The sequence below is a fragment of the Prionailurus bengalensis genome, chromosome D2 (genome assembly GCF_016509475.1).
Source record: "Prionailurus bengalensis isolate Pbe53 chromosome D2, Fcat_Pben_1.1_paternal_pri, whole genome shotgun sequence".
Classification (NCBI taxonomy): domain Eukaryota; kingdom Metazoa; phylum Chordata; class Mammalia; order Carnivora; family Felidae; genus Prionailurus; species Prionailurus bengalensis.
Genome location: NC_057351.1, coordinates 39,309,567 through 39,333,698, shown reverse-complemented (window position 1 = coordinate 39,333,698; position 24,132 = coordinate 39,309,567). Strand labels below are relative to the sequence as shown.

The 24,132-nt window shown below is 54.3% G+C and overlaps 1 protein-coding gene across 2 annotated transcripts; it reads left to right on the top strand.

Moving 5' to 3' along the window:
* The first annotated feature begins 204 nt into the window (after positions 1–204).
* MAT1A (methionine adenosyltransferase 1A) lies at positions 205–19,041 on the top strand. Of its 2 annotated transcripts, XM_043596718.1 has the most exons (10): positions 205–813; positions 906–1,276; positions 4,992–5,069; positions 5,870–5,992; positions 8,887–8,999; positions 9,426–9,569; positions 13,859–14,077; positions 15,842–16,024; positions 16,378–16,511; positions 17,182–19,041. In XM_043596718.1, the coding sequence occupies exons 2-10, from the start codon at positions 1,183–1,185 to the stop codon at positions 17,282–17,284; spliced, it is 1,191 nt and encodes a 396-aa protein (XP_043452653.1). In that variant the 5' UTR covers positions 205–813; positions 906–1,182; the 3' UTR covers positions 17,285–19,041. The 2 variants fall into 2 exon arrangements, with proteins under 2 accessions (XP_043452653.1, XP_043452654.1); XM_043596719.1 differs by lacking the exons at positions 205–813; positions 906–1,276 and adding an exon at positions 1,303–3,100.
* Positions 19,042–24,132: the final 5,091 nt, after the last annotated feature.

Genomic DNA, 24,132 nt, shown 5'->3' with positions numbered 1-24,132 from the left:
CTCAGTTCCCCACTCTTCCTGCAGCCTGAGGTCTGAGAGTGGGAGAGAAGGAAGAGAGAGGCGCTGTCATGTAGAGCATGAATTTGGCTACAGATGTAACCCAGTCCACTTCTTTTCTTGGTCAAAGCAAAAAAAAAAAAAAAAAAAAAGTGCGGGAGTCATGTGATCAGAATGTTGATCAAGTGTACAGGACTGAATAGGTCGAAGTTTAATGTATCTTATGGAAGCTGGACTCGGATAATTTCCCTGTAACGAATCCATCTCCCAAGAGTCTTTTTCCAAAAACAAAAAATAAAAAAGCATTGTCTTCTGTAACCTGTCCAGATACTTTTTAATGTGACCGCCGGTGTCTTAGAGAAGCTGACAGCTTAGGTGCTTTCTATCAGCAGAGAAATGTGGGCTCGAAAGCTTGTCCCCTAAACGAACGTGTTGTGCAACGTCCACGCTGACTCAGAATACAGGTGCGTGCTCTTGCTCTGAGAAGGTAGAAGAAGGGGGAGAGCCCAGCCCAGACAAGGTGTGGGGGAGGAGAGGGAGCACCCGGTAGCAAAGGCCACCCTGTGCCGCAGCCTTAGCCGAAACCGCATCTCTGGGAAAGGGCTCCTTGCTGCCTGTTTGGATCCCTGAGTCACCACAGACCCCCACCCTCCAACGTGGGATGTTAACCTCGGCCCAATATGGAGATTAGCTGCAGAGCCGAAGCAGAGTGCCAAAGGAGCTTCGGTTCTACAGAATCTGTACAGCCTTCTTCGCTGTGCACTGACCAGACGTTGGGGCTCGGGAAATCCGAGCTGAGGACCGGAATTCCTCAAGGTAAGAAGACACCCCCCCCCCCCCCCCCAGGAAATGGACTCCTCCAGTTTTCTCACATGATTATTCAGGCCCTTTCACTTTTCCATATATAGGAGTCACTCAGGAGCGAGCCGTGACCAGCCGGAGAGAGTGACACGTCGGTACTCAGGCCCGCCCTCCTCACCATCCTCACCTTCCCCACCTTCCCCTCACGTGCGCACAGGCAGTTCCCCAGAAGCGAGCCCTGTAGTTCTGCCAAAGACAAGCCTGTTGGGTTCCCGGGGGAGAAAAAAAAAAAAAAAAAAAGGCAACCACACAAAACCACTTCAGGCAAAGTCAACAGCGTTGAAATCGTTACCTTGAAGAAACCCAGTGGAGAAGTGTGCAAAGATGAATGGCCCGGTGGACGGCTTGTGTGACCACTCTCTAAGTGAGGAAGGAGCCTTCATGTTCACCTCGGAGTCTGTAGGAGAGGGACACCCGGGTAAGTAGGTGGCTGTGGACCGAGGACAGCCTGTGCCGGGGGAGCCATTTTCCCCGGGGCCTTAAAACCAATCCGTGTTCGTTACCGTGAGGGGTCTCTGGAGGCACCATTGGAGGCGTCTTTTAATTCTATTGATTTACTAATTTACTAGTTTTGGAAAACAGTCACTGATTAGGAAATGAGAAGTTGTCAGTTAATGAAGCCAAGGGTTCATGCTGCCACCCACAGCCAGCATCTCTGCACGATGAGGCCGCTACAGGGAACACGCGTTGGGTTGACTAAACATATTACACGTCTAACATGTATCGGATATCAGCTTTATATATTGGGGGGCAAGACAAAGCTTTATCATTGAGCGACTTAAATCAACAGAGAATGTTCCAGTGTTCCCTCCAACAAGACTGTGGTTGCTAAGTGTTGCACGTAAAGCGTGTATAGTCTAGGAACGAACAGCACATTCCAGTAGTCTCTGAGACAGATCTCCAGGTCCTGAAAGCCTCAGGTATATTATCTATGAGAAGTACAAATGACCTCCTGAAGAGGAAGAACATTTGAGTATTTTCTGGTGCTGTGGGGAAATGGGAGAGGCTCGTGTGCGAACGTGAGGACCATGATCAGAGCCTCAGGCTGTAGGTCAGTGGTTCTCAGACATCAGGGAGCATCAGCATCACCCAGTAGGCTTGTTAAGGCAGAGTGCCGGACCCCACCCCCAGACTTTTCTGATTTCGTACATCTTGGGTGAGGCTCAAGGTTTGCATTTTTACTGAGTTCTCAGGAGATGCTTTTGCTGCTGCTGCTGTGGGAGCCACACTTTGTGAACTGCTCAAGAAGAATCTTGGGGGCTGGGCACACTGACTTATTCTCTATGCACTTTTTCAAAATTCATCTGAGAAGTTAAAGTTTTGGTAACTTATCACCAAGGCTACCTTCTTTTCATCTGCCTCATCCATGTTATTTCAGAGCTTGTAATTCAGCTGTAGACATCTCCTTCCATATGCTTTAGCTGGTGGTTCTCAACTGGGGGCGGTTTGCCCCCTTCCCCCAAGAACATTTTGTAACGTCTGAAAACATTTTTGGTTGTCTGTCATAACTCTGCTGTGAGGGGTTGGGGGTGCCACTGGCATTTAGTGGATAGAGGCCACGTGTGCTTCTAAACATCCTGAATGCACAAGACCATCCCCCCTGCAGCAAAGAATTTTCTGGCTCCCAATGTCAGTAACAGTTTCTTACCGCTGTTAAGAAACCTTGGTTTAAACTCAGTTTTGTATGTGACTTAGCTCAGTTCGAAACAAATAGCCCCTTTCATTGTGTGTAACTTTATAAAGTCTCCGGGTGCTTGGGCACGCAGTGGCCAGAGGTTCCATAGTACACACCGCGGTGTGCTCAGTGGACAGAAGAAAAATTCTAGCCAATCAAATGGCCGTGTTGTCTATTTAATGATTGGTCTGTCTGACTCTCCTTTCGGTTGCCACAATCAATTAACTGTCCACGTAAGTCAGCTTCCTCTAAGCTTGAGGACTTGTTGCTTGTCATTCCAGTGCTGAATTCTTCCACCAGCAGGATAAAATGAATGCTTTTTCAACTTCCAAGAAAACCACCTATGAGCTATCTTACAGCCACTGAGTGATACTAATAGAAATTTTGAAAGCCTAAAGAAACAGTTCAGAAAGAGCCTCCTTACACGTTATTTCAGTCTGCGGAGCTGTCTCAACACCCTTGCTCATCTCGGCTTTATCCCTAATACCCCTTATCCCAGTCCCCCGTGTGGACTGGGGACATGTGACCTGCGTCCTTGAAACAAGCAGAGTCATCTGCGGTCAGCATGTGAGTAACCCTAGGAGTCCTGATGGAGATATTTTAGTAGCAGGCTTTCATTGGTAGGGGTGTGCAGAGGCCGTGGCATCAGACAAACCTGGATTTACAGCAGGGATCTGCCACTGGAGTGGGGTGCCTAGAAAGCCCGAAAGTTTAGTGGCAGTTTCTCAAGGAAAGATTAGAGAATTCACCTTTAATGGCAGATTAACATTTTAAGTTACATTCACGTGAATGTTTTAAATGATGCGCTTAGGACAGCAGAGCGCTTGATTCTGGATCTAGATTCTTCATATAAAAACCAAAAAACAAAAACAGAATAGGAGGACACAAGGAAACTTTTGGAGGTGACAGATATGTTTCTTACCTTGTTTATGGTGATGATAACGTAAGAGTACTCACATGTCCAAACTCCTCAAATTATATACTTTAATTTTATGCAGATAAGTTTTGTACACCAATTATACCTCAATAAAACTGGGAAAAACTGTATTAATTTATTAACAGCCAACTCTGGAGACCCCTGGGTGGCTCAGTTGGTTGAGTGTCTAACTTTGGCTCAGGTCATGATGTCATGGTTTGTGGGTTCGAGCCCCGTGCACTCTGTCAGTGCAGAGCCTGCTTGGGATTCTCTCCCTCCCTCTCTCTCTCTCAGCCTCTAGCTTGCTCTCTCTCTCAAAAATAAGTAACTAAACATTAAAAAAGTCAACTCTGCAGGTATTTTGAACATTAAATGAGATGTAATATGTATAAATAGGTGTCGCTTTTATTTCTGAATCTGTGAACATTGACTGTTTGCACAACCCCAAAGCAAGAGCAGACTTTTCCAGAGTGCCACTGAGGGGTCTGCATGCTCAACCATGTGGAATTCTTAAGGCAAGTGGTGGAAAAATAAGGTCAAATCCCTGCTTCTGTTGAGCTGTGGTCAGCCCCACCTTGACTGAGGTCAAACCCAGCTAGAACATCTAGCCTTCAGGGGGCTGAGTGGCAGTGGGGATGATCTGAGAGCTGCCTGTGGAAATGTTCAGTAGAACAGCAATGATGTGTAGAGGTTCTCCTATGGAATTTCTACAGCTGGGGTGGTGGATTCGGGCTTGGTGTTGTGTACACAGTATATTTCAGCTCATGGAATCTGCAGAGAAATGTATCTGTCCCATCTGATTTTACGTGTTGGCACCTAATCTTACTGACATCATTAGCTATTTTAACTTCTTTTTTTTTATAATTATACATTTTAATGATCATATCCACTTGTTAAATATTTTGATATCTATATCTATCTATCTATGTATCTATCTATGTATATATATACATATGTTTATTTATTTTTGAGAGAGAGAGAGTGTGGGAGTCAGGGGTGGAGCAGAGAGAGAGGGAGACAGAGGATCTGAAGCAGGCTTCTCACTGACAGCAGAGAGCCCGATGTGGGGCTAGAACTCAGGAACCACGGGATCATGACCTGAGCTGAAGTCAGACACTCAACCACTGAGCCACCCAGTCGCCCCAGCTATTTAACTTCTATTTCTAGGAGTTTTCTAGATTTTAGACTTAAAGGGAATATCTTAAAGAATGAGAGACTTTTTAGTAGGAGAATGTGTGTGTGTGTGTGTGTGTGTGTGTGTGTGTGTCTGTGTAAATTGCTATAGTCTTTTAGAACTGATTTTGGAACGTGTGTCTTTTTGGGGGGAATGCTACGACTTCATGTAATATACATCATCCAAAATTAGGCAGAAATGGGATGAAATAAAAATTTCAAAATTTCCTAATTATGTATATTTAAAGAAGTGTCCTCTTTGGTAGATAGATTTCATATGTAAGCTTACCAAATACCTGATTATTTTGATACTTCAGTCTGTTAGACCCACTATCTCTGTGATTCTTATACATGTTCCTTCTCCTCCAGACAAGATCTGCGACCAGATCAGTGATGCCGTGCTGGATGCCCATCTGAGGCAGGACCCCAATGCCAAGGTGGCCTGTGGTAAGAGATGTCTACTCCCTGCTAAAGACCTCAGTGGGCTGGGCTCGAGGTCTTTGCCTGTGCTGAGGCCCTCGGAACAACAGAGAGCCAGGGGCTCCAGTGCCTGGAGGACCCCCGAGGTGATCACGGTTGCAGCCGAATCAGGGCCTTGACCAAGGTCATGGGGCAGGGGTGCCCAGAAGGGAGACCAGAGCCCCTCTGTCCTCACTGTGTGCTGCACAGACGGCTCCTTCCCTCTCCAGTGCCTCCCTAGCCCCTGCATTGAGCACCACTGGGACCTGTGCCTTCTGAGGGTACACTTCACCCTGAGATATATTTTTGTGAACGGCCAGTGAGAAGGTTGGCCCTCCTTGATCTCAGGACCTCAGCCTGTGGTGGAATATTAGCAACAAGGGGCGGGAGAGGCCTCCCGGAGTCATGTTGACAGCATTCTTTATGACAACCACCTGCCACCGTTGTCTCACTTTGAGCCACGCGGCAGTCGTAACGTTGTCTTCATGTACAGTTGGGGAAGCCGATTCAGGCTAAATAAGCGATCCAAGACCATGTGAGAAGGACGGGGTCACTGTGAAAGCAAGGTGTGACCGGGTCTGTCCAAAGCGTAGCTCTCCGGGCAGCATTCACACACGGTCAGCACTTCTGCCGGGATTTTCTCTGCTTGTTAGCATTGTTCCTTCATTTCCGGCACCCACGCCTCGTAAGACTCTTCGTGAGTCCCTTTATCAGCACTGTGCGGGGGTCCAGGAGTGGCGCTCCCCTCGGCTGGCCCGTGGCCGCTGACCTTGCCCCCTCTCTCGCAGAGACGGTGTGTAAGACGGGCATGGTGCTACTCTGCGGAGAGATCACCTCCACGGCCACAGTGGACTACCAGCGGGTGGTGAGAAGCACCATCAGGCACATCGGCTATGACGACTCCGCCAAGGGTGAGGCGGGCCCCCGGGTCTGAAATGTGTGGGTGTCCCCGCCGCCGTGTCAGATCCGAGGCTCTCTGTCCTCTGCCAGTGCAGATACCAACTGGGAGAAAAGAACATTCCTTGGCCCGCCTGGCAGGTCAGGAGTCACGGTCTCTGGCCATAGCATGGCGGCCCACGGGATGGCACCCGGTTGAACTAGCCCGTGTCCATCTGTTGTCGCCTCTGGTCTTGGTGCTGGCAAAGGCTTTGGAAGAGAGAAGCACCGAGTAAAGGGAGCCACCCTCCGCTGGGGAGATGTTCTCTGCTGGGCGTGGGCCCTGGTCTTTGTATTTGTTTGTCCTCTTCATCGTTTGAGGCCCTCTGCCGTACTCCTGCAGACGAGGCAACTGAGGCTTGGAGTCGTAAATAATTTGCACGAGGTGACAGCCAGTAGTAGGCGGCCCTTTGCAGATTCCTGCGCTTGCTGCTTCAAGATGCTGCTTCTCGTTCTAGACCAGGAAAAACAAAGTGACTCAGTCCAGAACTGGTACTCGTGGCAGGTGGAAGGAGACAGGCTGGCCGAGGTTGGCCCCAGTGGCAGGCAGTGTGGGAGCTTGTATCCCAGGGAAGGGACCCAGGCCCTGGCAGGAATCAAGGAGGAGCGCCGTGATCAGGCCGGGGTGACAGCTGGAAAGAATGGGGGACCAGGGGACTAGCAGCAGAGTCCAACATCTAAGACAGGGCAGGGTGGGAAAGGGTCCGGTTTGGAGAGGCACCAGAGGACAGGGTGCAAGAGTCAGATGCTGAGGGCCTGTGCACACGGGCTTGCCACTTATGGGTTCTTGAGGGTGACATGTGCCACCTCTGTGGGTCGGGGCAGGCTGGAACGATGTGCTGCATGTGTGTGAGTGAGAATCCCTCGCCGCTGAGGGTGCAGACACACAAGCTCCGTGCAGCCACCTTCTGACCCGCCTAGAGTACTCACTCAGCACACGGAAGTGGACACAGAACCAAGCACAGGCTCATTCTGCCAGTCGGCACAGTGTTCTGGAGGAAACACATTGTCCCGGACCAGCAGCTTCCCAACATGTCACCATGCACAGCTACACCTGTTCTACCAGGAAAAGGCGGTTGTTTAAGACGTGTAGACCTTATTCAAGAGCAAGCCTTGTTCTGCACTAGGTGGAAGGGAAACTTCCCAGGAGGCAATGTGTGCTGGCAGGAGAGAGCGAGAGAGAGCCCAGCTCTGCTGCTGGCTACATCTCGGCACGCCCAGCTTGTCGCTGTGCCTGCACCCAGAGGGCCCCACACAGCGACACAGCGCGGTGGCTGCACTAAGAGGGCCCCGGGCTAACCGCCCCGCACTGCTCTTGGCTGCACAGTCGCTGCTCCTCTCCCCTTGGTCCCCTGAATTCTGTTTTTCCAAATCGCTTGGAGCCCTTGATGGATTCTCAGGGCTGAGAAGCTTCACTGTCCAGAGAGCGATTCGGGAAAATGCAAAATGTTTAATGCACAATCGGTGAGTCCTTGGTAGGCCTCTAAAGATGGCTCATTGGTGTGTGTGTTCAAAAACATTCGCTGGGCACAGGAACCTTCAGAGGACAAAGGCATCCTGGTGCTTCCGGAGTGGGGGCACTGCCTGGCATTAAATGGCGCAGTATGGGGTGCCCAGCGGCGAGTCGGTGGGAGGGAGGGAGGGGGGAAGGTCCAGGGACGTTTACTGAGAGCTGATCAGATTTGGACGTGTGGAGATGGGGAGCCGGAGGAAGAGCATTCTAGACAGAGACCTAGCGGAGGTAGGGAAGTGTGCCACGCGGAAGGCTAGCCCCGAGCGAGCGTGTGTTGGCTGGGGCAGTTCAGCTGGGAGGGGCTGGGTGGACCCGAGGCGTCTCAGTTCTCCTTCACCAGGCAGCAGGCCCCACGTGAAGCATGGACATAGACAGCAGCCTGGATCTGGGTCAGTTGGTTGGTTTTAGTAAAGCTCACACTGGCAGCGTAGGTAGAATAGACTGGAAAGAGAGGGACGGTTACTCGGCTCGTCACCAATACTTGGCCTGGTAGTAGAGCCTCTGTGAGTTTCAGCCCCTCAGTCACGCAGTGCCCACGGCCGGGCCCAGCAAGGCCCGAGGGCCCACAGGGAGAAGATGGCGCTGTCGGTGCCCAGCGGCCCCTTCTGGGGCTCCGGGGGCGGGGCTGCCACTCACCAGCAACCCCCCCCCCCACTCCCCACGCCAACCAGTTCTGAGCCTGTGGCAGGGAGCCTGGGAAGAACAGCTTCCACAACGAGTTCTTCCCAGGGGCTGGGAAGAACAGCTTCCACGTGTGTGCCTGAACTTTGGGGGTGGGCAGACGTGGCCGCGGCCTCCAGAGGTGTGGCTTTTCCATTTGGCTTCAGGCCCTGTGCAGAGCTTGGGATCAGAGGACTCTAGCTCTGGGAGCCTCTCTGGATAGTTCACGTGCACTGTCTTTGTTCAGTGTGTTTCATAACGTGGATTACGCCTGGGCTTCCGAACAGCAGTGCTGGAAGGTGATTTTCAGCCTGGGTCTTGGAACGTGCCTCCAGAAGGGTAAGGGGGCAGGGCCACGAGTCACCCAGCGCAGCCGCAGCCGTGATCTGATTTTCATCTTGCCGTTCTGTGTAGGATATAGATTTCTAATCTAGGTATAATTTAATGTAGTAAAATGCACTGTGGAGGATTTTCTTCGACCAGCCTTCCAGATGATAACATGGGATGGACACATGGCCTTCCCCATCCTGGGCCTCAGCTCCGCCCAACAGGTCCCAGACAGATCCCAGCTGGTTAGAGACCGCCCACCCCCCACATGAAATGCCGTGTCGGGAGCTGAGCGGTCTGCCAGGACTCTGGAAGCCACCCTCTGTCTGACACGTGTCCCCACGAAGGCCTGCTTTCCCTTCTGCTTAGGCTTTGACTTCAAGACCTGCAATGTGCTGGTAGCTCTGGAGCAGCAGTCCCCGGATATTGCCCAGTGTGTACATTTGGACAGAAACGAAGAAGACGTCGGGGCCGGAGACCAGGTGACCACACGTGGAGTGCAGGGTCAGGGGTCAGGATAGCATTGTCTGTGTCAGCCCTGGCTCTGACCCGCGCTGAGTTGACAGCTGGGAAGTTCATGAGTAATGGATTGGACACGCTGTGGGCTGGACCCCCCCCGCCCCGATCCTAGCAGGAGCTCCCGGGGGGAGGGGTCCGTGCGCCTGGAATAAATTAGGACACCCCTGCTTCAGGGCAGCGACTTGAGGGCACGGCCTGCTTGTGGAAGACTGTGGTCGCCGATGCCCAATTTGGGCTTGTCCCCCCCTCCCAGAGCATTGTCTTGTCTTCCTGTCCACAAGTGCCCCCGCCTCCCCGTGCAGATGTTATACATGCACAGGGCACCCAATACAGCCACGCTTTAGATGAGAAGATAAAATGCATATTGCTCCGTTGACGCTCTCCTCCAGGGTCTGATGTTCGGCTATGCCACCGACGAGACAGAAGAGTGTATGCCCCTCACTATTATCCTCGCCCACAAACTCAATGCCCGAATGGCGGAACTCAGACGCTCCGGGGTCCTCCCCTGGCTGAGGCCTGATTCCAAGACCCAGGTGAGCCTCCTCCTGCCCCCCTCCCGTGGAGCCCCAGACACACACTGGGGACCCAGACACCCCTCTGGGTCCTCTTGGTACTTGTCATTGTTGGCATCAAAATGGTCAGTCCGGGCACTCAAAATATTGTTGGTTCTGAAAAGAACTATTTATCTGAAAACTCTTCAGGTCTACATGTTTTCTCCCCTAATGTTTATTGTGAAAAGTCTCAAAAATACAGAAAAATGGAAAGAAAGGTTCTGGATTTTTTTTTTTTTTTTTTTTTTTGCCTTCTTAGCATATGTTGACTCTGGCAATGTGGTTCCCTGGTTCCTGCCACACATTTACTTCTTAATTGGCTTCACACTTTAGGTCACTGCCCGTCCACACCCACAGGTCTCCACACCTTGAGCAAGGTCTGAACGCCGAGTTGACAAGGGCCATCCGTGCCTCGCTGTGGCCCTTTATCACTGTTTCTCGCAAAAAGGCTTTCCCGTTGCTGTTTTGGACTCTCTGTTCCCATGGGCCCTGACCTCTCTGCTCTGGACCGTGGGGAAATCCTCACCGGAGTCCACATGTGAAGGCCGGCGGTGATGCAAATGTTAGCGCATGTGGGTGGAGGCGCCCCGTCCACCTCCCCTCTCCACGTCCCTGCCCCGTGTCACCCTGGCGGCCCTGTTGGCCCCTTTCCCGGGGCTTCTTCCCCTGGCTCGTCTCCCACCCCCCAACGGGTCCTTGGCACTTTTGCACACCCTATCCCCTTCCACCCATGCTTGCGCCCAATTCCTACTTTGTCACACTCAGCACCCAAAGCTTTCACCTGTAGGGTGTCTGGACCAGCAGCCCTGCTTCTCATTCCCCCTATGCACATGTGTGCCGGAGAGCCATCGTGTGCAGCCTCACGGTCACCTCCTCCTCGGCTCCAGGGAGGGCCATGGTGCCCCCCCCCATCCTGCTCAGCACCCCCTCTGTCTCCACCCAGCCTCACTCCGTGTTTTGCCTAGAGAGCACCTTTTCTGCTCAGCCTGGTTCCCAGGCCACAGCAGGGATCTGCGCCGTGCCCTCCCAAGGACTTTCCCTGCCTGGAAACTCCACTTAACTCCCTTTGGACTTTTAATTTCCTAATACTGGCTCGGAATCCTTTACAGTTTTCTGCTTCCCGCAGGGGGAGAACCCCCCGCTTGTTATGTTGGCATTGAAACCCCTTATGGTCTTCCAGTTTTACCATCCTCTACCTCCCCACCCCAGTCCTTACTTAGTCTGAGTTACTTCACTCCTTAGTGCTTTGTGCCTCTGCTCCCGCCCTTCGCCTCTCCTGGGATCTGCTCGGTTCCCTCCTGTCCGTCAGTGGCCAGGAAGCTCCCACCTCCCGTGGTTTCCCCGGTGGCCACCACCAGACGGGGCCTTCTCTTGCCCCCGTACTTGGAATTTGGCACGTGCGGTTGTGTAGCTCAGCATGGCTGACCGTGACCGTGACCGTCCCGTCGCCCCCGTTGCACAGAGGCGCGTCCACCTGACCGCAGGTGCGAGGCCACGCGGGGCACAGGTTGCAACTGTCTGAACCCGGGACAAGGACTTGCATTTGTGGCCCACAGCCGACCTTTCCTGGTGTTCTCCACATGCCTCCATCATCAGCATTCCTCGGCTGCTCTTCGAGGTCCCGGGGCGGGAGAGCTCAAATACGAAGACTGCAGTGGTATCAAAGGAACGGGGTGCACGGCGGCTGGCGTGCCTGGCTCCATCGTGCGCCAGAGCTGCGCTGTGTCGGGAGGCGGGAGGCACGTCTGCAGAAAACGGAAGCCTAGAACAGAGGCTGGAGGAAGGAGAGCGCTGGGGCTCTCCTTTTCCTCGTGTGGCAGTGAGACCCAGAGGCACCGCCGTGGGGCCGGCTGAAGAGGGAAGGCCCGTGTCATCCCGCTCAGCAGTGGAGGGGTGGGGGCGGGGGTGTGCTCCTCCAGGGTTTCTCCTCCTGCAGGGATACATGGAATTCTCTTAATGCTACTTTGGATACCAAAGTCCGCCTCACTCCCCTGCCGCGGGGGGGCCAAGCCCCGGGCATCTCAGGGGCAGGGGTGCGGGTCTGGCCCCACCGCCCGAGGGCCCCTGCACACAGCTGCCTGCAGGTGAGTGGCACCGTGCCAGGACCGGTTTCTAGGCCGGCTCCATGGCCTGTTTGTGAAGGACTCTCATCATCTGACCAGAGTGTTAACTGTGAACAGGACGAGTCTTTCCACCCGAGCAAATTCTGGCTGCTGATATTGAGAACCGAGCGGCAGTACGGATGGCTATTTTTGTACCTGGTCAGAGTTGTGTTTTCCGTGGTGTGCCCCCCCCCCCCCCATCTTGCTGACATGATGAGCGAAGAGGCATGCTCAGAACCCTCTGCTCGGCCACAGCCCTGTGGTTCTGCGTGGAAGGAACGCTGCCTGGGCTCACGGCTGGCAGTGGGGGAGCAGAGGAGGCGGGCCTTCTCCCAGGGCCTGATGCTGATGCCGTGGATCTGGTCCCAGAGCCGGTCACAGGGCCTCCCCTCTTGGGGGCCCCCGCCCCGACTCCAGCAGCCTGTCACAGCTGTGTGCACGTAGCCCAGGATTTAAAGGTTGGTCTCGGGACACAGATGTCACTGTGCACCTGCCCCTCGAACGAGGGTCAGACATCACATGGGAAGGGCTCTCTCCCTTCCTTCTTCCGGATCCCACCCTCTTGCTCTTTGAACCAGGCAGGGCACAGAGCGGGAGTTTGAGGCAGGCCCAGTGTTTGGCGGATATCCGAGGGGCCTCGGGCAGACAGAGACCCTGCTGCAGGCACGTCCCCAGGGAGGCACTGTTTGCTGTCCCGTGGTCCTCTCAAGGCCCTGGGGTAGGAAGTAAGGCTGCCAGCCAGGGACACCTGGCGTAGCCGCGTTCCCACAGGCCCCACACACCCCCAGGCCTCCTCTGGGCACTGCTCTTGTGGGTCCACACGGCCCCGGTGGCACTCAGGCCTGGGGCTCCCATGTGTCCCTCGGGGTCTTGAGTGACAGCCTTCTGCTGGGCAGAGCCCCGGCTACCAGGCCATACCTGGTACCAGGCCATACCTGACTCTCCAGGTCAGAGCCCGGCTCTGCTGGCTGTGTGGTCTCGACCGAGGTGTTCATGCTCTGAAGCCCCAGCTCTCCCGTCTTTAACACAGGGCTGCCAGCAGCTTCTCACAGCTTCTGGCGTGGCTTCCCGCATACAGAGCACTGCAGTCTGAGCTGGTTTCCCTCCAGCCTCATCCGCCATCCTCACTGTCCCCTTCCCTTTCACTCCGCAAGCCCGGGTGCGCAGACCGCAGTCCTCTGTTACCAGTCAGACCAGGCTGTGGCATCGGGTTCTCACACTCACTGACGTGTCACTATAGCACAGGGTCTCTGAGGAAGGATTTTGTCTGTGCTGCTACGGGAATGACACCAGCTTTGGGATCAGGCAGAACCGGGTCTGGCTCTTTGGCTTTCCGCTGACTGCTGTGTAACTTCAGATGAATTGCTTCGATTCTCCTGGCCTGGTTTTTTTCTCACTTGTGAAGTGGAGATGATAATGCCTGTCTCGCCGGGATGGCTGAAATGTGAATTGATCATGCGCAGATGGGCCCACCGGGGTAGAAGCGAGCATTAGAACTGCCCCCGTGGCTCGACCTGCAAGGGCACCGCAGGCGGGTTCCTTCCCTCCAATGTGCTCTCAGCTTTTTTTCCTTTCTCTTGCTCAAACACCCGGAGGCTGGCCTTCCCAAGCTTGCTGCTCCATTTCTGCCAGCCTGACTTGAGCCCTTCTCACCCTGTCCCTACAGCAGGCCAGTCCTCTGGCCCCACACACTTCCAGAGCTCCTCTACTGAGGGACTGGGGCAGCCGGCGTGGCTCATGGTCACCTGTGCTCCTTGGCAGGAGCCAGGATACCTTGGCTCTGCGCCACGGAGGGTCAGAAAAGGGCTTTGGCCAGGGGGATTCGTGGCACCCAGAACCCGCTGAGATAGAAGGGGAGGAGGCTAGCTGGGTCACAAATAGAGAGGAAACTCTGCAACCCTGAGTCTCTAAGTGGCACGAATTGTGGCCATAGCTGGGAATAGCTTATGCCTCATGCCCAGTCACCCCCTGGCACTGGGCAGCTACTCAAATACAAGGATGTGTCAGATTAACTTTTCTGGAGGTCCTTGGAGGACAGGAGCCCCCCCCCCACCTTTGTTTGGATCCTGGGAGCCCCGCCTGCCGTCTGAGTGTCTGTGCCTGGCCACAGTGTGTCCTCAGTTCAGGGCAGGGCCTCACAACGTCTCCCCTGCCCTTGTGACCCGACAGGTGACAGTTCAGTACATACAGGACAACGGTGCGGTCATCCCCGTGCGCATCCACACCATCGTCATCTCCGTGCAGCACAATGAAGACATAACGCTGGAAGACATGCGCCAGGCCCTGAAGGAGCAGGTGATCGAGGCCGTGGTGCCAGCCAAATACCTGGACGAAGACACCGTTTACCACCTGCAGCCCAGCGGGCGGTTTGTCATCGGAGGTCCCCAGGTGCGCCCTTGCCTCAGAGCAGATCTCTCCTGATTCGTCTTTGTTACTGGGGTTGCTCACCTCCCTGGGAGCAAAGGAGGAGGTGGCTTTGTGTGACTCAGCCACGTCCGGCCCTGGACACAACATGAGGTCAGCTCACACTCTGTGGGGCCTGCTCTCCATGTGTCAGTGCAGGAGGAATTGTGGACATGTCCCCAGGACTCTCCCACCTCGTGCAGCCTGGCCCTCCCTCTCCAGACATGTCATACTGCCCCATGCTGCCGCCTTGCCCTGCTGAGATGCCAGCTCACCTTTGCGGATGACTGGCCTTTCCCAGGTGGCATCACTGGGTCTTTGCCACAGGTTATGTTCAACTCGTGTTGGGGCAGGTTTTAGGTGGGGACCCCTGCTGTCCCCTTCCTCCTGTATGGCAGGAGAGAGGATGTAGAGATCGGCAGAGCACGTCTGAGAGGCTGCTGACCTCTGCCAGGGGCGCCTCAGAGGGGATGCGTTACTCAGAGCGGAGCCCCCGTAACGGGTTCCGTGACCAAATGTAGTGCAGAAACACAGGGGGAAAGAAAGGCAAAGCTTACTGTCATTTCTTGCAGGACTGCAGGACTTCCCAAAGCCTAGATGTGCTAGTGGGAAGTGTGGATCTCTAAGCAGAGGGATAGAGTACGTGGTCTTTCCCCAAAGTACTCGACATGGAGCCCCTGCCCTTTTAAAACATCATTACTGGGACCCCCGGGTGGCTCTGTTGGTTGAGTATCTGACTCTTGATTTCAGCTCAGGTCAAGGCCCCAGGATCATGGGATCGAGCCCTGAGTCAGGCTCCAAGCCTGGGATTCTGTCTCTCCCGGGGCATGGGTAGCTCAGTCTGTTAAGCAGCCGACTTTGGCTTAATGTCATGACCTGGTGGTTGGTGAGTTCAAGCCCCACATCAGGCTTTCTGCTGTCAGTGTGGAGCCTGCTTTGGATCCTCTGTCCTCCCCGCTCCTCTCTGCCCTCCCCCACTCTCTCTCTCTCTCTCTGTCTCTGTCTGTCTCTTTGTCTCTTTCTCTCTCTTCTTCTTCCTCTGCCCCTCCCCCCCTTCCAAAAAACAAAAAACAAACCATCATTACTGCCCAATGTCGCACAGAGCAGACACTCGAGGAAACGCCAGCCAGGGCCACGGCCCAGGGTGTGTGTGTCGAGGCTCAGGGCCCTCCTGCAGCTCGGATTTCCCCATCACAACTGACTCATAAAAACAGGCTGAAGTAGGAGCTGGCTAGGATTCCAGGGAACCTCTGTCCCCTTGTTTGCACTTTTCTTTTTTTTTTTTTTTAATTTTTTTTTTTAACATTTATTTTTGAGACAGAGAGAGACAGAGCATGAACGGGGGAGGGGCAGAGAGAGATGGAGACACAGAATCAGAAGCAGGCTCCAGGCTCTGAGCCATCAGCCCAGAGCCTGACGCGGGGCTCGAACTCACGGACCACGAGATCGTGACCTGGCTGAAGTCGGACGCTTAACCGACTGCGCCACCCAGGCGCCCCCTTGTTTGCACTTTCTGATGAGGCTCTGGCAGGTTACCTGGGTGCTGTAATGGGTCAGTGACTGAACTGGGGTGTTTGGGGGTGGGGAGTGGGGGGAGGCGGGTCTTTGAAAAGTGCCCACGGGCAGCTTCAGGGCCCCCCTTCCCCGTTAGTGCGGTGGCCATCACGGTGCGGCAGCCGCCCGTCCGCCCTGCCCTGTGGGGACCCTGGTTCTCATACCCCCCCTCCATTTCTTCCTTTCTGTCTGCAGGGGGATGCGGGCGTCACTGGCCGCAAAATTATCGTGGACACCTATGGAGGTTGGGGGGCGCACGGTGGAGGGGCCTTCTCCGGGAAGGACTACACCAAGGTGGACCGCTCGGCAGCTTATGCTGCCCGCTGGGTGGCCAAGTCCCTGGTGAAAGCGGGACTCTGCCGGAGAGTGCTCGTGCAGGTGGGTCAGCCCCACTCCGACCACCCCACCTCTGCCCCGGCTGAGGCCGTGCTGGCCTGCGGGGGGCGGGGGGGCCACACTCCTTGCCAAAGGCTGTGACTGTGTGTTGCATGGGGCACCGGGGCATGTACCCTGAAAACCTCAGGGAGGGAAAAAATGTTCAGGGAGAGGGACACATACTGAATCTGCTCGCTGTGAAGATGGTGGAGATTCCTAGACAGACGAGGTGGGGGAGCACGTCGGGCCAGGGATGGGTGGTTCCAGCTGCCCCTTTCTGAGGGCATCGAGATCTCTGTGAAGGGCAGACCCCCTGCACAGAGGCTTTTGTCCCTGACCCTCGTCTCTTCTGGAAGGTTTCCTACGCCATCGGTGTGGCTGAGCCACTGTCCATTTCCATCTTCACCTATGGAACCTCTCAGAAGACAGAGAGAGAGCTGCTAGATGTGGTCAACAAGAATTTCGACCTTCGGCCCGGGGTCATCGTCAGGTAAATCACGGCCCCATCGCTGCCAGATGGGCCCTTCCTCCCCCCCTCCCCCAGATGTCTGGCTCCTCTGAAAGAGAAAGGGAAAAAAAGGACTTTCATCCTCCCCGGAGCAGGAGGGCCTCCAAGCTCCTAGCCCAGCTCAATGCACACCCTAAGTGCAAGATGTCTGCTTTTCAGGTTGAAGGGGATGTTTAAGGTCCCTGCTGGCCCAGAGACGCTGACCATCCAGGGGGGCCATCTTTGAGCAGGTGGGGGGTTGTAGGAAAGTAATCACAAGGCTGAATGCTGAGAATTGAGCTGGCGGGTCTGGTCCCATCGGCCCGTGTTTCTGAGGCCGCTTTTGCCTTGTGGAGCTTGGCCGTGTGGTTGGTCTGCACCAGGCCAGTAGAGTGGAGAGGAGAGAAGAGGAGGAAGGCACAGCAAGGCCAGAGTTCAGATTCTGAGTCCTGGGTGTGTCTGTGTAACCAGGCTGTCCCCGAATCTCTGAGCCTGTTTCCCAGGGGCCAGTGACTCACCTCATGAGATGTGGTATGGCGTAGACAGGAAATGTATGGGGTATTGCTCTGAGCAGTGACAGTCCACACTCTGTTTGTTACTCCTGTGCTCAAAATTCAGAGAAACTCTGCTCCTTTTCCACTGAAAATGACCCTTTCCTCTGCTGACTGTGCAGGGACTTGGATTTGAAGAAGCCCATCTACCAGAAGACGGCGTGCTACGGCCATTTTGGAAGAAACGAGTTCCCATGGGAAATTCCCAAGAAGCTCGTGTTTTAGAGCTGGTGGGCGCAGGGCTTGCCTCGCCCTGGAAGCTTCTGGATTGGCACCTCTTGTCCAGGACCCCAACTCTCAGATGTCCCAGAACCAGGGCCCTGACCGCTCCCCCCCACCCCCGCCACTGCATGGAGTGCCTTCCCCACCCACTGCCCCCTCCTGGACCAAGCTGCACCCCTAGGGCTAGCCCTGTGCTGTCGTCACTGTGAATGGCAGGGGGCTTGCTGGTGCCTGGGGTCAGACCTCCTCATGGCGGTAGTCACACTGTCCCCCTGCTTTTCCCTCAGACTGAGGCGATGTTAATTTAGTGGAAAAACCACCCCTGTGAAGAGTAAATCCCCCCACGCCTCCCCCATGGCTGGTCCCCTCCTCCCTCACAGATCTCAGGGATCCTGGGTGTGCTGGCTGTGCCCTTCCCATCTGTGGCCTGTGCCCTGAGCCAAGGGCCTTCATAGAGGCATCTCAGGCTAGGCATCCGGCGGGGACAGGAACAGGGGCTGACACCTGCTGAGCAGCTATGGTGTTCGAGGGCCCAAGCCAATTACCGACCTCGTTTCTTCTTCACCGCAACACGGTGAGGTGACACCTCATTCCCACTTTCCATATGGGGAAACTGAGTCGCAGACCGCCTAGGTAACTTTCCCAAGGTCCTACAGCCACATGTGTCAGGACCCACACGTGATCCAGGGGCTTTGACTCGGGAGCCCGTACGCAGCCCCCAACCCTGTTCCCATCTCATGCTGGACGGAGGCTTGAGCAATGACCAGCAGCTCTGTGGCCTCTGTCCTGAAGACCTGAGCTTGCTGCTCTCCTCTTGGTGAGCCCTGGGCAGGGATATGCGAAGTCAGGACAGAGAAGCAGCTTGTCCCAGCTCAGGTGGCCAGCCCCTTAGATGGGTCCGGAACCCCATAGCTTCCAGCCCTTCTCTCTTTGGCCTCTTGGTCTGAATGCTGTTGGAATAAGTGTGTGAGCCCCTCAGACGCCCCTTCCAGAGAGGCCACTCGTAAGGGCCGAATATCTAATGTTAAGTAGTGACCCCAGGTGGCGGAGCTGAACTCCTAGCGGTAGACAAGTTGGCTGAGGTGTCATGAGGAGATTCTGCCTTTGCCAGGTGGCTCCCGGGGCACAGCCCTCAAGGGGCCTGAGTGGTCCTCGGTGCGCTAAGGTCTTGGAAGCTGCACGTTCACCTGCCTTTCCATCCCTGGCCAGCCCTGCCTCCCCCACCTGTCAGCCTGGGCCGCTGACAGCAGTGTCTCTGCCTTCTCCCTAGCTGCCCAGACCACAGGCTCAGGTAGGGGCCCCCAAGGGTCACATAGAGCACTGAGGCCTGGGCTTTGGTCCAGGGTCCCTGGCGCTGGTTCTGGCTGAACCAGGCAGCCCAAGAACCCTCATCTGGGGAACAGACGGCCTGCATCTGGGCTCCAGGCCTGACGCACAAAGACCCCAAGCTTTTCTCCTTACGTCAGGGAAAAGGCAGCTCTTCAGGGGAGAAAAAGAAGGCCGATTTACCACAGAGACCTAGAGCTCGTGTCCGCTCCCAGCAAGTCTCAAGCTCCCTCCAGGAGAGGGAGGCACAAGCTTGCAGGCCGTCAATGCCTCCCACTCAAGCCCTATTCACAGTGAAAATTCAGAATTGCATGGTTGCCCCTCCCCCCCGGAGATAAAATACCTTTTTTTGGACATTGTTGATATGAAACTCGAACCTTTATGTGTTAATAGTTCCTGCTGGGACAGTGAATAAACAACTACTCTGTGCTTGGGTTTTTGTCTGCAAACCTTCAGACGTACCTCACCAGGAGCATCTCTATCCCCCCAGCATAGAGGTGCCCTCTGTTCTGTGCCCCCCCCCCCACCACCACTGGAGCCCTCTGTTCTCGTCCGGGTGGGCTTCTCCAGCATGCACTAAGCTTTCCTCATCCACCAGCTACTGTGTTAAGTCACGGCATTTCCCTACTTATTCCCTACCGCACTCTGCTGAGTTTCACGGAGAGAACCTGAGGCCCAGAGGGTTAGGGATGTGACTGAGGGCACCTGTCTGGGAAGTGGCGCCCCGGTCTCCTGAGTGTGCTCTCTCCATCACCACGTGCTGCCGCCCAGGGCCTCGTCTGCCCTCCCTGCGTGGGAGTCAGCTGCAGTCAGACCATCGTGAGGGGGGCACTGCGGCCATCGTTGTTCAATGACTGAATAACCGAAGTCAGAGGAAGTGAGTGAATGAGGGGTTTGGCCTGCAGAGAGACGAGCCAAGCCTTTAAGTGAGTGTAAATGGGCACATTTCCTTCTCACACGTTGTGTGAGGAGAATTCACAGATGGAATTTTTATTAGAAGACCGTCGGAGCAGAAGGAAGGCCCTGCAAAGGCAGTCCTGAGGGTTGGTGAGAGCAGGGGCGGGACTTCCTGCTCCAAGCAGGCCGCGGGGAAAGGAATCTGCTCTGGAGAGACATCCGGGTCCAGGCTGAGGGGACAGCCACGTGAGGAGGCTTTGAGACGGGCTGGTCCCGGGTGCCAGGAAGGGCAGAAGAGCAGCAGAGACCTCGGATGTGGCGGAGAGGAGAAAGTCAAAGCCACTGTCTTCTCTGAGACCGTCTGTGACGTGAGCAGTCACTACATGGGCCGTTCCGCGACATATTTTTCCTAGAACGTCATCCACATTTTGTCAGAACACAAAAAGGCACGAGAAACATCGGAATGCTTGCCTGAGAGGGGAGGTGGTGAAGGACTGGGCTTTATTGGCTCCAGAGGTCGAATAGTGAGAGCAAGGAGAAGCCACTTCTGGGCCACAAAGCCCTCAAGTGTCATAGTGTCGTGGAAACGTGGCAGTGGTGAATTGGGGGTGGGGAGGGGCGGCCAGTGGGTAGAAGGAAGGCAGGACAGTGTAGTGTTCTTGGAAGCCAAGTGAGGATGGTGGGTTTGGGACCAGGGAGGGCTCACCCGTGTGAAACACTGATGGGTTCGATGACAAGAGGCCTGGAGGGTCTGCGGACATCACCCTGTGGAGGTGGGTGGTGGCTGGGAAAAGGAAGGAGAGTCATTAAGAAGATGTAAATATGGCCGTATTCCCCACCTCAATTGTAAGCCTTTGGTACCCCTGATGCATTCTGAATAAAGTTTAGAGTACTAACTAAGCTGTACTGCCCTACGTGCCTGCCCAGTGTCCGTCTGTCTGCTCTTGTTCCGGACTCCACTCCTCACCACCACACTCCAGACTCCCTAGCTGGTATGGCTTCCCCAAACAGGCCCAGCTCCTTCTTGCCTCAGGCCCTTTGCACACGCCATTCTTTTATGATACTCTTCTGTCTTCGAATGGATGCTCCATCTCATCCCGTAGGTTTCAGATGAAACTTCTGTCTTTCTGAAAAGCCCCTTCCTTGATAACCTCCCATCTGTACTCCCATTTTTAGTTTCTTGTTCAGTGTTTAACACAATGTGCAAATATGTGTTTCCTTCTTTAACCTCCTTGGGGCCCACCCCCCCCCCCCCATGACTCCTTCCATACCTACCACCCTTCCTTCTCTTCCCATCGTGGTTCCTCTGAGTCCTTCCAACCTCAAGAAAGACACTCCAGAAAGACACTCTCAGGGCGCCTGGGTGGCTCAGCCAGTTAAACATCCAACCTCGGCTCTGATCATGATCTCATGGTTTGTGAGTTCGAGCCCCGCATTGGGCTCTGTGCTCACGGCTCGGAGCCTAGAGCCTGCTTCGGATTCTGTGTCTCCCTCTCTCTCTGCCCCTCCCCCGCTCATGCTCTGTCTCTTCCTCATAAATAAACATTAAAAAAAAAAAAACTCTCTCAAACATCCTCCATAAATTATGCCCACCATCTTTACCTGCCGCTGGGCTATGAAAAGCTATGATTCTTTATGGATGATAGTGCTTGATTGTTCATGCCTGTTGTCCCCATAGGACTCAGAATTGTTGGGGTCTTACCTCGTCCGCTCTGTTTGCCATTTCATACCTGGGTCCCGTGCAGGGCTCGGCCCGGGGTAGGTGCTCAATGTGATCATAGCGGAGAATGGATTCTAGATGTGTCCATCGCTCTTGCCCCCTGAGCTCCCCTTAGCAAAGAGGTTTTGTAAGAGATGAGGTTCCTACTTGCCCTCCGGCAGGGTCCGTGCCAGGCCCAGGTGCCCAGAGATAGAAATTACAATCATTCAACAGAATTTTTTCAAAGCATTGCTTATAAGAGTATAGCTCTGTGACTGTGACGACTTCTACAACAGTCACTCGGCATTTTAGCATGTTGACACTAGATGTGGACGTGGGGTGAAAACAAGATGACAAACCCCATTTCCCACGGAGATGCCAGAGGAAGGTGACATCAGGCGGGAGGCACCCGGGACACTCCTGTGGCAGGTATTGAGGATGGGGAGGAGGGAGCTTGGTCCGAAAGGTGTTTTGGAGTCGACAAAGGATGGAGGAGGGAGGAAATGAGAATTAGAAAGAATTAGCATCTCAGCAGTGGTTGGTTGGGGTGAGAGGCTTGGGGTGGGAACTTTAGAGGAAATTTCTGCCTGTGACAAATTCCCCAGAGTAGGCGGGACCCAGGCATAATGTAAGAAGCAGTGGACATGACAGCCAAGGTATGGTAGAAACAACCCAAGTGTTCATCAACAGACGACTGGATAAAGAAGATGGGGTACAGATGTGCAATGGGAATATTATTGAGCCATGAGAAAGGACATCCTACCATTTGCAACAATTGGGATGAATCTTGAGGGCATTATGCTAAGATAAGCCGGGCAGAGAGAGACAAATGCTCTTCGATATCACTTAATGTGGAATCTTAAAAAACCAAACCCACAGACACGGAACAGTCATTACCAGGGGTTGTGGGGTGAGGGAAAAGGGGAGATCTTAGTCACATGGGACAAACTTCCAGTTGAAAAATGAATAAGTTCCAGGGATCTATTGTGCAGCACGATGGTTATAGCTGGTGATACCGTATCATGGACTTGGAAGTGGCTAAGAGACTAAATCTTAAATGTTGTCAACACAATCACGGAAACGGTAATTATGGATGTGTTAGAGGCGTCATTCATTTTGCAGTACATAAGTATCAAATCAGCATGTTGCCCCCCCCTTAAACTTACACAATGATACCTGTCAATTATATCTGACTAAAGCTGGGGGGCGGGGGAAAGGCAGTGTGACAGACACCTGGTCCCTGGGCTGTGAGGTCTTCTGCCTTCTTACCATGACGCCTTCATGAGAGAGATTTAGAAGAAATAAGGAAAAGGCCCTGCGTTCCGGGTTTGGTTCATGGAGCCCCAGATGCAGAAAAATGTGAACAATTCGCCATGGGAAACGGGGGACTTCACAGCCCCAACATCTGCATCAAGGAGGGTAGTGGACGTCCCCTAGCAGAAGGAGGCTGCATTGGACCCATGTGATGTGGCTCTCACAGGACAGTATGAAACTCAGAAGTTGCAAAGGAAATAAACTCGCCAAATCTGATTTCATAAAAATGAAACTTCCGTGCACTGGAGAAAAAACGCGAAGGCAAAAGAAGGGACGAACGAAGAACTGTTTGCAATTTCCATTTAATGGAATCAGATCAATGAGACGCAACAGAATGCCCGGAGTAAATGGAAAAGGTACGAGGACAGGGGTACACAGACGGAAGGAAAGGAATGGGACAAACCGCAAGAAATGAGAACTGCTCAACTACACGTCTCAAGAAATACACACTTTAAAAAATGCAATATTGTATTTTGGCAAACAGATGGCTGAACATTAAAAAGTTCTTAAAATCCAGAGCTGGCCATGAGGTAAGAGAGTGGGCATTCCCAAATACAGGTGACTTGGAATGAACTTTCTGGACGGAACTTTGGCTCTTTATTCTGAAAATTTAGGGGCCCCTGGGTGGCTCAGTCGGTTAAGTGTCCAACTGCGGCTCAGGTCATGACCTCATGGTTCGTGAGTTCAAGTCCCGTGTGGGTCTCTGTGCTGACAGCTCAGAGTGTGGAGCCTGCTTCGGATTCTGTGTCTCCCTCTCCCTCTGCCCCTCCCCCACTCACGCTCTGTCTCTCTCTCTCTCTCTCTCTCTCTCTCTCAAAAATAAATAAACATTAAAAAAATTTGAATATCATGTTTGCCTGGTTTGGGTCAGAGGTTCCATCAAGATAGAGTGGGTCAGGTGTCATGCCCCGGCCTGAGGAGGGCAGGAGGTGAGGCCAGTGTGTGCCGAATCGAGGTAAAGAGGTGGAGGGGAGACTCTTGGGAAAGCCCAGGTCTGTTCTTGGCCACAGAAAAGCGGGGCCCCCCTCTTTTTGCCAAGTTGAAGGGGCTCCCTCTGGGGTGTTTGCAGGAGCCCCCATGGGATGGCCCCGGGAAGCAGGGGCTGCAAATGCAGAGGCAATCATGGCAGCCTGAGAGGCCCATTGAGATCCCCAGGTTACAGAACAGGAAGCTGAGGCCCAGGCAGGCGAGGCCACTTCTGAGGAGCCCCACTCAGGAAAGGGCAGACCCTGTCCCAGGGCAGGACGGGGACCTCAGGCGTGGCCGGCACGATTCCCTTCCACTTCACTGAGGGAAGCAGCTGGATTGAGCCCCACTTGGTACTGGGGCTCCCGAGGGACACCTGCTGCTCCCGAGGGACGGTTCCCAGGGTTGTGACGATCCCGAGGTCCAGCCTCCCCTTCAGTTATGAGCTCCAGCAGCAGGACCAGCCTTGGGACCCCAGCAGAGTGTGAGCAGGGGCGGGGCAGAGAGAGAGGGAGACACAGAATCCGAAGCAGGCTCCAGGCTCCGAGCTGTCAGCACAGAGCCCGATGTGGGGCTCGAACTCACGGACCGTGAGATCATGACCTGAGCCGGGGTCAGACGCCCAACCGACCGAGCCACCCAGGCGCCC

What these genes read in the sequence shown, in the direction of transcription:
- MAT1A (XM_043596718.1), top strand. Translation starts at nt 1,183, where the DNA reads ATGAATGGCCCGGTGGACGGCTTGTGTGACCACTCTCTAAGTGAGGAA. An exon ending in CTATGACGACTCCGCCAAGG is followed by an intron (nt 5,993 to 8,886) that starts GTGAGGCGGGCC and finishes CCTTCTGCTTAG; the next exon opens with GCTTTGACTTCAAGACCTGC. An exon ending in TTGTCATCGGAGGTCCCCAG is followed by an intron (nt 14,078 to 15,841) that starts GTGCGCCCTTGC and finishes TTCTGTCTGCAG; the next exon opens with GGGGATGCGGGCGTCACTGG.